Raw genomic sequence first — 15,355 nt, 5'->3', positions numbered from 1 at the left:
CTTTAGTTGACGTCACATCCTTCGTAAACAACAACACGGAAGTGGAAAGAGAAGTCCCGAGGTGCAAAATGCAACGGTCACGCTAACTGCATTGAAAGTGATTTATAATTTTCAACGCTACAAAACTGGGATTATTATGAAATAGTTTGTATTATACCCAGGCGACAGTGAGTCTATCTTGTGTGTTTACTACGCAGATCTATGTTTCACACGAGTTAGCTGCAGAGCTAGTGGCTGCTAGGTAGATTTCTCGCCACACTGCTGTCTATCTAGCTATATTGTGTATTGTTAAGTTATTATGTTTTGATATTTACAGTCTATGTTTAACATGTGTTCTTATAGCTCGCAATGGAGGGCTCTAAGTCGTCGAGCACAACCATGCAGGTCAGCTTCGTGTGTCAGCGGTGCTGTCAGCCGCTCAAACTGGACACATCCTTCAATGTCCTCGATCGGGTCACAATCCAGGAACTTATTGGTGTGTAAACCAGTGAAAAAAGACATTCGTTGCTTTAAAATGTACGTGTGTTGTTGTTGTTGTTGTTTTACATTTATTACTCTCTCCTAAGCTCCGGTAGTCACAGTGACTCCCAGCAAACAGGTTGACAGCACTGATGGGGAAACAGCACCAGAGGTAGGTGCAGCAGATTGTATTCAGTAGCCTGCATCGAAAGCTCTTATATTTTTACCAAGAAGCATGTTGAGTCAGGATTACTTTTTCCCTCCAGGAGACCTTTGCAGAAAACAAGCAAGATGGAGTGTCAAGGAAATACATCCCTCCTGCACGGTGAGTCTTTTATTCAAGTAATTGAATACTATACGAATACTGAGTGATTATAACTTCAAACCGTTGGTTACCTCTTAGTTTCTCTCACAAATGAAGGGTGCAAATGAAGCATGTCCTACGAAGTTGACTAATGCTGAATGTTGCTTTGCAGGATGATGTCCACAGAGAGCGCCAACAGCTTCACACTGATTGGAGAAGCATCGGATGGTGGTACCATGGAAAATCTCAGTCGTAGGCTGAAGGTAATTTATACTTTCACATAGACAAAATAAGGTTTGATTATGTCAGTTGACTCTGATCATGTTGTTTTGGCGAGAATGTCACAAGCATGGGCCGTTGACAAAGTACATCTTGGGGTAAATCTGTGGATGTCTCCGACCCTATCCAACCCAGGTGACCAGTGACCTGTTTGACATCATGTCGGGGCAGACAGACGTGGACCACCCTCTGTGTGAGGAATGTACCGACACCCTGCTGGACCACCTGGACACGCAGCTCAACATCACAGAGAACGAATGCCAGAATTACAAGTGAGATGCTGAACAACAAAGTTAATCTCCTTTGTGTATTGGTTTAAAAGAAAAAGGTTATCAGAGAGGGGAAATGCTGCCGGCGTTGCTACCTACACATTTTGCTAGTAAAAAAAACACTGAAATTGCTAATTCCATTTGTCTGTTTAAATGCAGTATAGTAACATACTGTTTGTGAACATATTTTTAGGCAATGCCTGGAGCTGCTATCACACCTGCAGGTAGAGGGAGAAGAGACCCTGCTGGCAGAGCTGCATCAGCTGAAGGGGCAGGAGGAGGCTCTGGTCCAGGAGCTGGAGGCAGTGGAGGAGCAGAGAGCCGCTGTGGCCCAGGATCTGACCCAGAGCAGGGTCCACTCCCAGCAGCTGGACACAGAGGAGCTTCAGTGAGTGTGACGCTATATTGTGTGTGGGCTATTTGCCAAGTGAGACAACAGCTTACAGCTCTTTCCACTGCTTTGTGATCAAAGGTACCAGAAGGAGTACAGCGAGTTCAAACGGCAGCAACTGGAGCTGGATGATGAGCTGAAGAGCGTTGACAACCAGATGCGTTACTGCCAGATTCAGCTAGATCGCCTGAAAAAGACAAATGTCTTCAATGCCACATTTCACATCTGGTAAACACACATCCAAGTTATGTTGTGTCTGTTGAAAAAAACCCATAAACCATGGCTTTGAAACTATTTTTTGAAAAAGTCTCCAGGACAAAAAGGAATCGATGCCCATGGACTGAGAATCTTAATTGTTTTGTTTGTTCTTATCCAGGCACAGCGGACAGTTTGGTACAATCAACAACTTCCGTCTGGGTCGACTCCCCAGCGTCCCGGTGGAGTGGAACGAGATCAACGCAGCCTGGGGCAGACAGTGCTGCTGCTGCATGCTTTGGCCAACAAAATGGGGCTGCGCTTCCAGAGGTACACACATTACCACATGCACACACTGAGATAATATTTAGTTTGTATTTTGCTATCTTACAAATGTACTCTATCCCTCTAGTGCTATTTGTTCACTCAACCCTATATTAGTTATGGGTTTGGTTCTGTTACTTACAATGTGGTTTTCTGCTATTTAAATCACATTATGTAGTGGTGTTGTATCTGAGCAGATGGTTTTTGTTTACATTATTAGGCTCAGTTTTATTTTACCTCAGTTTTTAACAATTCTTGGATCTATTAAGATTTATTACAAACATTCTGCAAGTAAAATGCAAATATATCTCAAACTACGCTTCCCCCTCAGATATCGTCTTGTCCCGTACGGAAACCACTCATACTTAGAGTCACTGTCAGACAAGTCCAAGGTAATATGAACAGTATTTACACTCCCATGATTATTAAACATGGTCCTCCAGGCTCTAATCCTTCACATTGTTTCTGTCCTGTGTTTATCCAGGAACTTCCTCTGTACTGCTCGGGGGGGCTGAGGTTCTTCTGGGACAATAAATTTGACCACGCAATGGTGGCCTTCCTGGACTGTGTCCAGCAGTTCAAAGAGGAGGTGGAGAAAGGAGACACTGGCTTCTGCCTTCCATACAGGTCAGACACCTTCGGACACCCACAATGTGATTTTTCTCAGCTATAATGCAGCCATTTCAGAGGAGTTGTTAATATTTATGAAGTCTGAAAGCAAATTCTAAACCATTACATTGATTTTCTTTCTGGAGGAGCCTGAGAATTGTTTTCCTCTATTGTCCCATTGTGGGAAAAAAAGGACATTTGGCTCCATAAACGTTTGAATTATTAAAGCATTGCCACACAGTAAATAAAGTTAGAGGGACTGATAAAGAATTGTTTTTGCAATAATGTGCCTATCTATATCATGTCATACTATTATTTTGACACAACACTTAACTGATGAACATCTATTTTCTTTCCCCATGTGTCAGGATGGATGTGGAGAAGGGTAAGATCGAGGACACGGGTGGAAGCGGCGGCTCTTACTCCATCAAAACCCAGTTCAACTCTGAGGAGCAGTGGACCAAGGCGCTGAAGTTTATGCTCACCAACCTGAAGTGGGGACTGGCCTGGGTCACCTCGCAGTTCTACAACAGATGAACTTTGTGATTTATAGTCAGTCCCCTCTGATGAATGGATTTCATGTGAATATTATTACTCACTTGGCCAAAGGAAAAGCGATGGTTGTGTCGCAGGATTTCCAGTACAAAGGAAGCATGGAGCAATTCTAGATCTCCAGTCTAGATTATCTGTGTTTCTACATTTTAAAACGATGTGATAATGCTGCAGCAAAGTAGGATATGGAAGCAGGCGCAGGTTGCAGTCTCGTCCCTCAAAGCGAGCAGGATGAGATAACAACCTGTGCGTCTACTTTCATCCTCCTCTTCACTAATTAATGTCTTCTTTTTTTCTGACGAGCTGACGTTGCATTAAAACATCTTCACACTTCCAGAGACTAGAATGTAATTTAAAGAAATCTTAGCCAAATTCACTTCTAACCACTTTATCAAGCTCAAGGTTTCTTTGCTCTCCTGTTGCACTGCACACCTGTAAATCACTGTGTAACCTCTACAGTAATTAACGTGTTTTTGTTCCTATAACATAAGCTGTAAAAGTGTGCTGTGATAATTAAGTTCAAGGTTGAATTTGTAATATATTAACACTGTTTAGTATTCAACAAGTGTCAGTATTTCTTGAACCTCATGTTTTCCAGTTGCATACAAACGTTGCAGGTAAACTGTTGTATTTTGAGGCACACTGATACGACTTCACATCCATTTGTCCGTTTTAGATACGATGGATGCGTGTAATGGTGACCTTTTAGTTAATAAAAGGTTTCATGCTGTAAAAATGCTGTGGATTTTCTTAAAGCTTCAAAGTATAGTGGATAAATTAACTTTCAACAGAACACATTCATGTATCTTCAGCTTTGTGAACGAATGGAAACAGCTGATTAAATACATATCTGGACTTGGAAAAAAACATCAGTGCATTATTTCGCCCTTTGAGTCCCCCAAATCAAGGTTAAGACACCAGAGTTAACCAAATGTTTTTTTAATGGTTTCATAATTATTTCTGTTGAACTCATCACAACACTCACTCATAGTCAGCCCCCCTATACGTCTAACACAAAAATTACAGGGGGTCATTTAGTCTTTCATGGAAAAATATGGACTTAATTAAAATAATAAGCTGACTTCCAGTTATCCAGTAAAATATTTGAATAGGTCAAAACCAGTTTCTCTTCCCAGAATCAGCCCTCTCCTGTATCAAGTAATTTATGAACCTGTCATTTCTATAAGGCAGGCTGTTGACTCCCCTCAGTCATTCCTCATTACTCGCAGCAGCCCTTCCTAACAGTCCCAGGCTCAAACCAATGGGGGGATATATATATATATATATATTTATAGCTGATCACTTTAGTCATGAAACACAGTTTGATAGATGATAGATTTCAAGCAGAATGGGATAACATTTCATTACTTTATTTTCCTTCTAAATCCTTCCAGAGTGCAGGCAATTTTCCAAACTTCTCAGCCTGTCAGTTGTGCATTTCTTTCGGGTGCTTTTACTATTTATCGTGTAAGAAGCCCCTTGAAAAGAACCAACGTCTCTGTTGGTGCATGCATATAGGCAAATCTTTGGGTTCTACCGAGCCCACAGCCACAGACCGGCCCTTCAGTTTTAGCACTTGTCTGACGGTGGTGGGCGCACTTACTACAACATCACCCATTATTTTGGTTCCATTTACACTTTTACATCCTACATCCCATCATGCTCTTTGCGCTCTCACAATCAAGAGGGCAAAGAGGAGATGCATCAAGAGTGTAACGTCTCTGTGTAGCTTTGTCCTCTCTGGGGTTTTAGTTGAGTTTGTCAGCTTGCTTCAGTTGGAGGCACTGCTGCTGTAGCAGCCGGAGGTGGAGGGGAGAGGAGGGGCCTGAGGAGTGCTGCTGGCCAGAGCTTTTCTAATATGTGGCATTAGGAAGGGGTCGCTGGCTAACTGCAGCACATCCACGCGGTCCTCCTTGTGATAAGCCAGGCAACGTCGAATGAAGGCCTATGGAAGGAAATACGTGAAATAATTTCTAAACATACTTCCACTTTCTCTTTATTGGGCTAGAAAGAAAAATGTCACATTCAAGGCAAAACATATGGTTTTAAAGGACCTTTATACTCGATAAAATTATTGTATGAAGGGAAGATTGCAGTTACAGCCGTTAAAATAAGTGAGCACCTCACCTTTGCTTCGTTGGTGACCACAGGTTTCGGGGGGAACTGCACCTCAGTGGCTTTTAATATTGTGTTTTCTTGAAGAATATCCTGCTGCGACTGGTTATGACCGAAAGGCTGGAAAAAGACACCAGGGGGACCGTTAGCAGATAGTTTAGTTGTGAGATTTTAAAAAATATCTCACAACAAAATCCCTGTTGAGGAATGCAGGTTTGAGATTACCTTGCGTCCGTATAGGCTCTGGTAGAAGATGACCCCTAGGGACCAAACATCCACCTTGTTGGATATTTTGGGGGGCTCCTTCCCCACGACAAAGCACTCAGGAGGCAGGTACCTGTGAGACGCAAGGTCACAAAATGAAATTCTAAAAGTTTTCCTCTACAAGTTCTCTCTGCACAGCTTTTATGAGCGAAGAGGCGATGTGAATTCATTAGCAATATGTCCCTCTGCACCTCTACTGTGAAGCCATACTTGTTGCTTGGTTACTAAATGCAGTGAAATGTGTCTCTATATACCAGTAGGTCCCTGCTCCCTGTGACGTCAGTTCCATGCCATCTGCAGAGTTGTAGCAGTCATCATCCATGACCTTAGACAGGCCGAAGTCAGTGATCTTGATTTCTCCACACGCCGTGCCATTCACTAAGAGGATGTTTCCTAAGAACACAGCAGAATAAATAGTAAACAACAATAAAATGCTCACAGTTATGTCTATCTTAATTAAAACCTTTTTCTTGTGCTGTCTATCTCTCCATAACGACAAAACAATAAATCAAAACGGGTAGAATACCGGGCTTGAGGTCGTAGTGGATGATGGGCGGGCGGATCTGGTTGAGGTACTTGAGGGCGTTGACGATCTGCATGACGATAGAGCGGCCCTCCTTCTCGGTCATCAGCTTATTCTGCTTCAAGTAGAAGTCCAGATCATTGCCTTCACAGTACTCCAGCACTGTGCAGAACCTGCAAAAGTAATCCGACGGATCATTCATCAAACTTAGAAGCAAAACAGTTGGCTATTTACAAAAGTATTTATGGATCAAGACATCATTAGTTCAGAGCAGGGGTGTCCAAACTTTTTTCACCGAGGGCCACACACAGAAAAGTATACGGAGAGCTGGGCCACTTATAGAGGTGAATATTGCCTCAACAGTTAAGTTATAAGTTAGCAAAACAAATCAAATGTAGGTGAATAATGCGCGATACTTGAAAACGCTTTCAGAAAACAAACTGCCTACATCCCATCTCTCTTTAGGGTTTCATTTATTTTGTTGGCAGCTCATTCCTTAAAACAGAAGCCTCAGATTGCTTATAATAAGAGTAAATATGAAGGTTAAATGTCATGCTTGTTATAGAAATAAGGTTTTTTGAATTTTTTTTTAATCAACTAAGATTTGTTAGAAAATGTTTACAATTCTAAATGACTGAATTTATTTGAAAATTGGGTTCATTATTATATTTGAACATATATATTTGAGAAGTACAATATAAGACAAGCAAAAGTTTACTTTGTGGGCCAATTCAAAATGGCCTGTGGGGCACCTTTGGTCACCGGGCCAAAGTTTGGACACCCCTGGTTTAGAGGCATGTGTCTGGCTACTTGGTAAAGGTAAAGCCTTGTTTTTGGTCTCAACTCCTGATATACATTTTTGGCTCTAGCTGCTAAATGCCCCATGCTCTGCTGACAGCTCGTCGCTAACCTTGCCTGTTAACTGGTGCTGAGCAGGTAGTGTACAGCTGGTTTTAGGAGGTTTTGCATGGAAACAGCGGCCTCCAGCTCCCAAAAAGTAACGCTTAGAATGATATAAAGGTGACCCAAAACAGTAAAGCTACGGACTGGGAATCAAACGATGAGTTGAAACTTGTTATAAAGGATCTGCAGAATTATTTGTAGGTACACTTTCACATTGTCATTGTAAAAAATAAATATAGATTATAGTTCTTAGAGTGAGCTATCGTTCCAATAAAAGAAAATGCCAATACCCATATTGCTCTTGTATTTATTTGTTTAATCCTGGGCACACTCAGTATAAATGCACACCTTTGTGAACTTTACGTAGCTTTATGAACTTACGAGCCTGTGTCGAGTGAGAAATAGTCGTAGAGTTTGACTATTCTGGGGTGGTCAAGTTCTTTGTGGATTCTGTATTCTCTACAGGCGTGTCTGAAAAGACATAAAAGTACATTTTGAAAAGCTCACAACAGCATTCAAAAATGAAGGTACAGTGAGCTGAGCTTCAGACTCACTTGTGGTAGTTTTGCTTCTTCTCCTCTCTCCAGTTCTTGTTGAGTTGATGGACTTTAATGGCCACATACCTTTGCTCCGTCAAATCGAAAGCCTGCACATTACACAAGAACAGAAGCCTACTATAACAAGATTGCTGCACTGAACATAGCTTACATTTGTTTTTCAAAAAGCCCCAAAAAAGATTCTAAACTGGTCTGTTAAAGAATGTGAGAGGTGCTTACCTTGAAGACTTCACTAAAGCCACCTCTTCCAAGTAAATGTAATAGCAGATATCGGTCATTCAGCGTGGGGTGGTCTTTAAATCTGCAGAAGAAGACTTTTCTAAACACTTTTTCGAAGATGTGTTTCGAATGAAAGCACATTTAAGAACTTGAGTAAAATATGTTAACAGATATGAAACATACTGCGAGTTGTCCTCGTTATGGATTCTCTTCAGCTCCCGAATGTGCAGGTTTCTCACTCGCTCCAACTGATCCAGCTCAGTCTGGATCTCCGCTTCTTCCTGCATGAAGCCACATGAAATCCATTATCTACCACAACCCTCCTTAAACAGGAACAGGTAGAAGGGATACTTTATCTCTAGTTTACTTGTGTAGCAAGAGGTCCAAGAAAAAGTGGTGAGTGGTACCTTTTTCATATGACCAATTCGTAGTTTCAAAATCTCCTCTTGCTCATGATATTCTGCCAGTGACAACCTGTGTGGAACAAAACAAAAACATTTTAAATAATAAACCTATGAACTTATTTATGATAAATCTTAAAAGTTAACAATAAGGAAACACAAAGCCTTCATATGATGTACAGTTGTCATAGGCTGACCCAGTTTTATGAGTGTAATTGTCACAACAAAGCATAAGTATGTCAAGTATGTATTCTTACGCTTCACTCTCTAGGCCGTTATTCCTGCTCTTCCGTTTGTTTTGTTCCAGGCTGGGTGGAGGTGTCTGGGCCATGGAGGGAGGTTTCCTTTTTCCAAGCAGCTTCCTCTGCCTCTCAATGTCCTCCCGCTGAGAGTTCAGTCGCTCCTGCTGCCTGTAAACATGCGGGAACAATGCAGTGTGAACACTCTTCAATGCAGTATGGATAAAATGCTAATATGTTGGTGCCAATCTGCATGCTGACTTGATGAGGTTCTGGAAAGCATATCCGTCTGTCCACTGCTCGGTGAAGGAGGCTCCGTGCCGTACGGTGGTGAAGTGGCCCAGACGCAGACGGTCCTGCATGCTCTTGTCCCTGCAAGCCATCTTCTCCTGCTTTGACTACAGAAAAGTACAAAAATCACTTAAAATTGTCTGAGTTTGGAAGTTGTAAAAAGACAAAATAAGCAACAGAGCCCTCAGAGGCTTACACATATTTCTTTTGACTTATTTTTGGACTAAATTGGTTCCGATTTGTTGAATAACCTAACCCTCTAACAAGATAACAAAGCTGTCTCTTCAAGTTAATATATTTGTGCAAATACTAATGTGCACGCACCTTCTCGATCATGAGTTTATTGCTCATTGTCATACACTTGTTGAGCCGTTCCTTGTAGCGCTCCAGCATCTTCTGCTGCTCGTCCACCTGCCGCCTCAGGTCACAGTTAGCCTGCCAAAACACACATCATCACTGTGACATTTTGTTTTTTTTACAAACACGAAATCAAGGCTGTTTTGTTCTTAAAGTGACACGATGAAACATCTTTCAGGGTGTCAGCTTGATTTGCTGACATTTCCACCACATTTAATTTGAGCAACTATGGCATTTGAAAGTTAGCAAGAACATCAACAACCCAAGCTGTTGTGAGACGTGGTGACACTTCTTCTGGATTGTGAGGTGATTATCAAGGATAATACTCTAAATTATAGACATATCTTTGACTGTGTGACATAATCATTGTTACTTGATGCCAAATTTTGGCATTCCCATTGCTCCAGAATAAGTGTAGCTCACAAATATTTGAGATTCATTTCCCCTCAGCATTACTTACCCTCAGCAGGTCGTCAATCCTCCCCTCTTTCTTCTCCAGATCAGAGTTCTTGTTCTTCTCCAGTGCGGTCAATTTCAGGAGCGTCAGGTCTGACTGGAGAAGGGCAAAGATAACAACAAGGCAAGAATAAACATCTCCTCCCAAACTGTCTGAGAGTGAATGAAAGTAAAATGACATAAATTGGTGTTAAGCTGAGGTCGGTCAGTCGGTTACCTGGATGGATTTGTGTGAGAAGGAGTGTGAGGGGGCTGTCCTCACTGAGCAGCATGATGAAGAGTCTGTGTGGGCCGAGCCTGTGGACGAAGGACTGCCTTGCTGAAACTGTATTCCAGAGAGAAAGGTAGAAGGACACAGGGGGAACACAACAGTTATATAATGAAGACAGCATAGGGTGATTATAAAATAGCTGTAAAGGATTTAAAGAAAAGGCATAAACAGTGTAGCTAATGGAAGGGGAGAGAGTTCGAATGGTCAAGTAATAATGCTACACAGTCGTTTCCAATACATTTAAAATAGACAAAGAAAAGCAGTTCCGATTCTATCACTCTTTTGCCAAGTATTTTTGAAGGCATTTTAAGTAAGTAGTAAAAGGTTTTGCGTTTATGATGAGGAATGAATGGAAACGGTGGGGAAAGTTGAATGATTACTCTTCAACAACTACTCGAAACACAAAAGTGCATGCAACATGTTATACATTGTCCTCCTGTACAGCTTCCTGCCTAACATGCCAGCTCATTGTGTAAGACCGTATTTAAAGCAACATCTGAAAACACGTGATTTCAATTTTCCTTTAAAGAAAACCGGAGGAAACACATTGCAGTAGGACATATTTTAAAATGCCCTGGGTGAAGTAATGTTTGATCACTTCCACAAGCTGAATTCATCCAGTTAAAGAAAAAGGAGCTTTATTAAATGGATTAGACCTTGGCATAACAAAATAAAATCCGAGCGATTCATGCCCCGCCAACTCTATCCAATTAAGAGGATACAGATAGAAAAATAGACAAAGATCAAAGAGCAGATGAATTTGACACTGGCTAAACCAAGTGATGAAAGAGTGCTGAAGCAGTAGAGCGCTATGGAGATGGCTGCTGGCGCTCACCAGAGGATTAGACAGTGAGTGCTGTGGAGAGGAGCGCACCAGCATGGGGACGCCCCGGGCCGGACTGGTGCCAGAGCCGCTGCTACAGGCAAACTGGCCACCGGGCAGAGAGTGAAAACCAGATAGAAAGAAAGGAGACAGCGTTGTTATTTAGGAAGAATGTGATGAAGGACAAGTGTTGGCACAGCTGCAGAGTGAGGGTGAGGACATCACAGAAAGGTTTGAGAGGGAAAAACGATGCAAAGTGGCAAAATCATCAGGACTAATTAGAACTCACCTCAAAATAGTCACTTATTTTTTGTCCTCTTCCTTTTCCTACAAAAAACAACAGAACATGTATAAGGAGCAAGAAGAGTTATAATTTCCTGTTTGTTCCAAAGCATTTTTGGGGAAAAAAAGAGCGACTAACTTATACAATAACACCATTGAATAGTCTTTGCGTCCCATATTGTGTATTCCACTTTTTCAAAATGACTAAAGATAAATATTTAGAGCCAAAAAAGAGCAAATTGATGAAAGTGAAACAAAGTGAATGGAGTCGAGTTGTTTCTGTTGGGAGATCTGTTAATACGTAGGATGGTCTTACCCTGGCTGTTGTTGTCATAGATGTCTCCTTTTCTCTTCCTTCTTCTCTGGTCATTGGACTTCTTCTCTGGAGTCTAACGTGAGCAGAAAGGTGACAACATTAAGCCTTGCCCCTTTCAGTAATATTGGTAGACTTTAACTCTTGGCTTGCTAAAAATAAACATTCGACCACAATTCAATAAGATAACAAATTATTTTCAGTGCCATAAGTATTTAATGTATTCCATTAGGGTGCTTATGTATGGTGTCTTTGGCCCTTATGTAACATCAAACCATTTTGATTTGTTAAAAGCCTGGTGACGTAACCAAGGTGTTTTTTCTAAATGGCTGCTACACCCTCTTTTATCCATGAGTAAGTGGGAACAGTTAATGCATGAACAGATGAATCACACACACTGCACTGTAGCCAATCGTTGGCATCCACCCCTGCATACACAATAGTTTATCCCAGGAAGTGTAAAGAAGGTCAGATGACTTGCAGATAAGTGCACAGTCACATGTCATTCTGATTGGATCTTTCCCCAACCCACCTCCAGCTCCCTGTCACTGAGTGATCCCGCGCTGCACAGAGACTGGTTGGATGATTCACTGTTGGCTGAACTCTGGAAAACAGAACACACACATTAGTCTGGATTCGTTAGTCATGTGATGCTCTGGTGAGCAGATCCTTGTTAGGGAACTGGACATAAGACATTGTTAAATGACAATTTCTAGTAAAAATGACAATGCCATCTAGTAAAATGTAGATGGTGTACTCATATACACCAAAGAGGAGTGTCGGCCTCCAATGAGGTTTGCTGAAATTCTCATGTAAGTTACCTAACAAATCAAAAATGAAGATTTCCAAACATCCTTCCTATCTGACACAGGTTACTAACAGCCTCACCTATAATATGACTCACCTTTTTGGGTGTGTTTACAATTATAAAACAGATTGCGTCTGATTCAAGCCCTTTCTCACTGTAGTGTGTACATTTATTTTCTTATCCTGTGGCCCTATTTCGTAAGGACATTTCTAACAGTTGTAGTTTTAACATTGCCGTTACTAAGCTTAGCGTCTAAGCAAGGATGCTAAAATGGGCGTATAATATACATTCCCCTGTAAATCTGTAAGTCTTGAGTTTACATCCACTTCAGTTGGTGTCATGCTTGCGTACCACTAATGGCCAGCAGCGCAGATTGAAGAGACTGAGAAAAACAGCAGGCCAATTGGTGCAGGCCAGCTGTCATTCTGCTGCACAAGGTCACAGAAAACAGCCAAGACATGTTCAGATTTTTTCTCTTAATGTCTACACTACACATGTTCATTGTGATGTCACGGAAATGTACTGTAGTCAGCATGCTAACATCCTAAATCCTTCACCACCCCACTAAGATAATGAGCAGGCCTAGCAATGCATTTCAGAGCACACTACAGGCCGAAGCAGGAGTGATAGTGATTGCCTTCTCAGGGGTTGCCATTTTGTCAAATGCACACCCACACAGTAATACACAGTTCAGCAGCAGGGTTGCAGCATAGCATGCCGCCGATGCTGTGAGATTCAGCTGCGGTGCCATTTCAGTGTCACTAGTCTCCACTGAAACAAAGAGCTGCTGGCCAGCTCCCATGTCAGCCAAGATAGAGCTGGTGTTGTTTGGTTTTCGCTCAGGGAGACAGGATCATGCCACTGAGGTAAAACTCCTGAACACAGAGCATCATTCAACACTGGAAATAGAGAAGACTTCCAAGCTTTTCTAAACTGGAGGACTAACACAAGAGAGCTGACCGACTGCTCATGTTTGCAATACAAACAACAGTGGAATTGTGGGATGTTTGCATAAGAGCTACTCTTTTGTATCTGTAAATGTATGATAGCAGGCATAAGAAGGAACCCTGATTTACATTTATCAACATGTTACATTCACGTCAACTTCTAATACTTTGCATTTGAAGCATAACATCTGCATGAACAGCCAATGCCTAGCCGATCATTTGGAGCATCAAAACAAATATAATACTATTAAGAGATGCTAACCTTTGCCACACCAAGTCCAGTGAAGCGAGCCTCAAGCAGTTCCTGCCTGCGTGGGTCCAGACCTAAAGCCTGGCTGTGAAGTCCGTCCATCATGCCTGAAAAGAGAGACACAATGAATTGAAATGAAAGTTATGTGGAGCTGTGTTGGGTTATTGTCAACAGTACGGCAGGAACCCAACAATCTAGTCAATCCTGACGTCATGGAAGCCCAGGACTATGTTCGACAAAATATTTGGACATCCCAGTTTTTCGAAGTAGGACAGCGATAGAGTAAAGACACAAAGCAAACTTGTTTTAAAGCTTCCTACCTTTGCTAAGAAACCAATTTTAAATAAAATAATTTCAATTTTGTTCTGAGGAAGAAAGCACAAAGATAAATTTGATTTTAGATCCTTCATTAAACAACTTGTGAAATAACTTGAGCTAACAGACTAGTCGACACCCAGCAGAACTTTGAACTGTTAGACTTTATGGTTAACTTTTGAGATAACTTAACCCTGGCAAAGAAGTTGAAAACACATTCTGGCAGGATATGGTAAATGTGGGCCATGAATGTCAATTCTTTCAAGGGAAGTTTGTCTTTTCACCAGTTGGATCATATTTAAAACGACAAACCATAAAAGCAAGTGAATGAAAATTACTGGTGAGGATGGTAATTCCCCACTGCCATAACATTCCTATTTTAAAATCATTGAGAAATGAAAGCAAAATTACCCAAAATAATGTTTAATATGGTTATCTTATGACCATATTAAATAACCATATGGCAGGGCACGACTTCCCTTTGCCAAAAGGAACCCCTCCCTGACAGGGTATCCATCAACTAGCGATGGAATCATCATTTTATCAATATGACTGTCCCCTAAAACAGTAGAGACAATCAAAGAATATTAACACAACAGTTGTGCCCAGGAATGTAACAGAACGCGACCACATTTTGCATAAAAAGCCTGCAAACTTGTACATCAAAACAAGGCTAGCCAACAAGAATATGAAGCTTTATTTCAACTTTTGTGAAAAAGAGCTAGGTTCCACTCTAATTAACTTTATATAACGATGACTTCATGGCAGTAAATGGAAAATCGTTTACAGTCATTGACTGACAAGAAGACGTTGACCTAGCAAGTTAACGTCAAATGCTATTATGCTTATGAAAATCTTGCGAACATTTTAAGAAAGAAAGCGGCCAAGCACTGTCGCATATTAGGAATCAATTAAAAGTTTGGTTTTGGCAATAGCAGTTAGGCTAACTGGTTATACTAAACGACAGCTAAGGCTACATGACATGTTACCTAAACTGAGCTAGCGTTAAGTTATCTAGCAAGCTAACATTAGCTGCAAGTCTCACCTGGAGAACCTCTCGCAGTTTTCACAGTCACTCACAGCCCTAGAGATGATGTTGTCCGTCCATCCGGTGACAGCAAACTCCTTAACACTTCCCATGCATCTCAAATAAAGTTGACCGGATTGAGTTATCCATTTATAGTTCTTTCTAATTCAGTGAAGACATTAGTTAGCTAAGCTAATGCTAGCTAATGAGAGCGGTGTGGCTGGCTCTCGCCGGTGTCATCCGGACAGGAGGCCCTGATCCTCGGGGTTTCCTCGTCCGTCTTGGTGCCCTCGCACGGGCCAACCTGGAGCTGTCAACGCTCTGAAGCTTCTTGGCAAGTGTTGTCACATATCTGCTTCACTCGGTCTTTCTATTGCCATTATCCCGCGATGTAACGTTTACACAGGGAGAAGTTGTGCCACCTTGTTAGAGTCCATCCTTTAAATGTTAATTAAAAAGCATTACCCCCTGCAGTAACACCGCACAGGGCTCCAGGGAGAGCTTTATGTGATGCTTCCCGTGCGCTTGTTTAACAGATAATGTAACTGCTGGTCTGAACAAACATGCAAGCATATGGTAGGCAAGGCTGGTTATCCAATGGGCACTGATCGG

The 15,355-nt window shown here is 41.7% G+C and overlaps 2 protein-coding genes across 3 annotated transcripts; one reads left to right on the top strand and one right to left on the bottom strand.

Moving 5' to 3' along the window:
• Positions 1–18: 18 nt before the first annotated feature.
• On the top strand, positions 19–4,118 carry becn1 (beclin 1, autophagy related). The gene is given in 13 exon segments (XM_063893030.1): positions 19–61; positions 343–475; positions 567–631; positions 726–784; positions 936–1,026; positions 1,178–1,314; positions 1,505–1,699; positions 1,784–1,930; positions 2,079–2,170; positions 2,173–2,227; positions 2,553–2,613; positions 2,706–2,848; positions 3,199–4,118. Coding segments are annotated over 12 exon segments (1,341 nt in total). The 5' UTR covers positions 19–61; positions 343–348; the 3' UTR covers positions 3,368–4,118.
• A 187-nt stretch (positions 4,119–4,305) lies between these two features.
• Positions 4,306–15,300, bottom strand: LOC134870703 (serine/threonine-protein kinase tousled-like 2). 2 transcript variants are annotated; one of them, XM_063893027.1, is made up of 21 exons: positions 14,762–15,300; positions 13,414–13,508; positions 11,929–12,000; positions 11,400–11,472; positions 11,091–11,128; positions 10,814–10,906; positions 9,925–10,032; positions 9,712–9,804; positions 9,219–9,329; positions 8,865–9,001; positions 8,622–8,774; positions 8,371–8,437; positions 8,147–8,244; positions 7,964–8,045; positions 7,742–7,833; positions 7,569–7,658; positions 6,288–6,457; positions 6,016–6,154; positions 5,723–5,834; positions 5,510–5,617; positions 4,306–5,327 (listed from the first exon to the last, which is right to left on the bottom strand). In XM_063893027.1, exons 2-21 carry the CDS (start codon positions 13,504–13,506, stop codon positions 5,154–5,156), a joined length of 2,103 nt encoding a protein of 700 aa, XP_063749097.1. In that variant the 5' UTR covers positions 13,507–13,508; positions 14,762–15,300; the 3' UTR covers positions 4,306–5,153. The 2 variants fall into 2 exon arrangements, with proteins under 2 accessions (XP_063749097.1, XP_063749098.1); XM_063893028.1 differs by lacking the exon at positions 10,814–10,906 and having other exon boundaries at positions 14,762–15,299.
• Between the last annotated feature and the right edge of the window lie 55 nt (positions 15,301–15,355).

Source organism: Eleginops maclovinus, chromosome 10, assembly GCF_036324505.1.
Source record: "Eleginops maclovinus isolate JMC-PN-2008 ecotype Puerto Natales chromosome 10, JC_Emac_rtc_rv5, whole genome shotgun sequence".
Taxonomy (NCBI): domain Eukaryota; kingdom Metazoa; phylum Chordata; class Actinopteri; order Perciformes; family Eleginopidae; genus Eleginops; species Eleginops maclovinus.
The sequence above is the reverse complement of the archived record's forward strand: the minus strand, read 5'-3'. Positions and strand labels throughout refer to the sequence as shown.

Coding starts and splice junctions, on each gene's coding strand:
- LOC134870703 (XM_063893027.1), bottom strand. CDS start 13,506: ATGATGGACGGACTTCACAGCCAGGCTTTAGGTCTGGACCCACGCAGG. Junction 8,046..8,146: donor CATAACGAGGACAACTCGCA/GTATGTTTCATA, acceptor CTTCTTCTGCAG/ATTTAAAGACCACCCCACGC. Junction 7,834..7,963: donor GCTTTAGTGAAGTCTTCAAG/GTAAGCACCTCT, acceptor TGTAATGTGCAG/GCTTTCGATTTGACGGAGCA.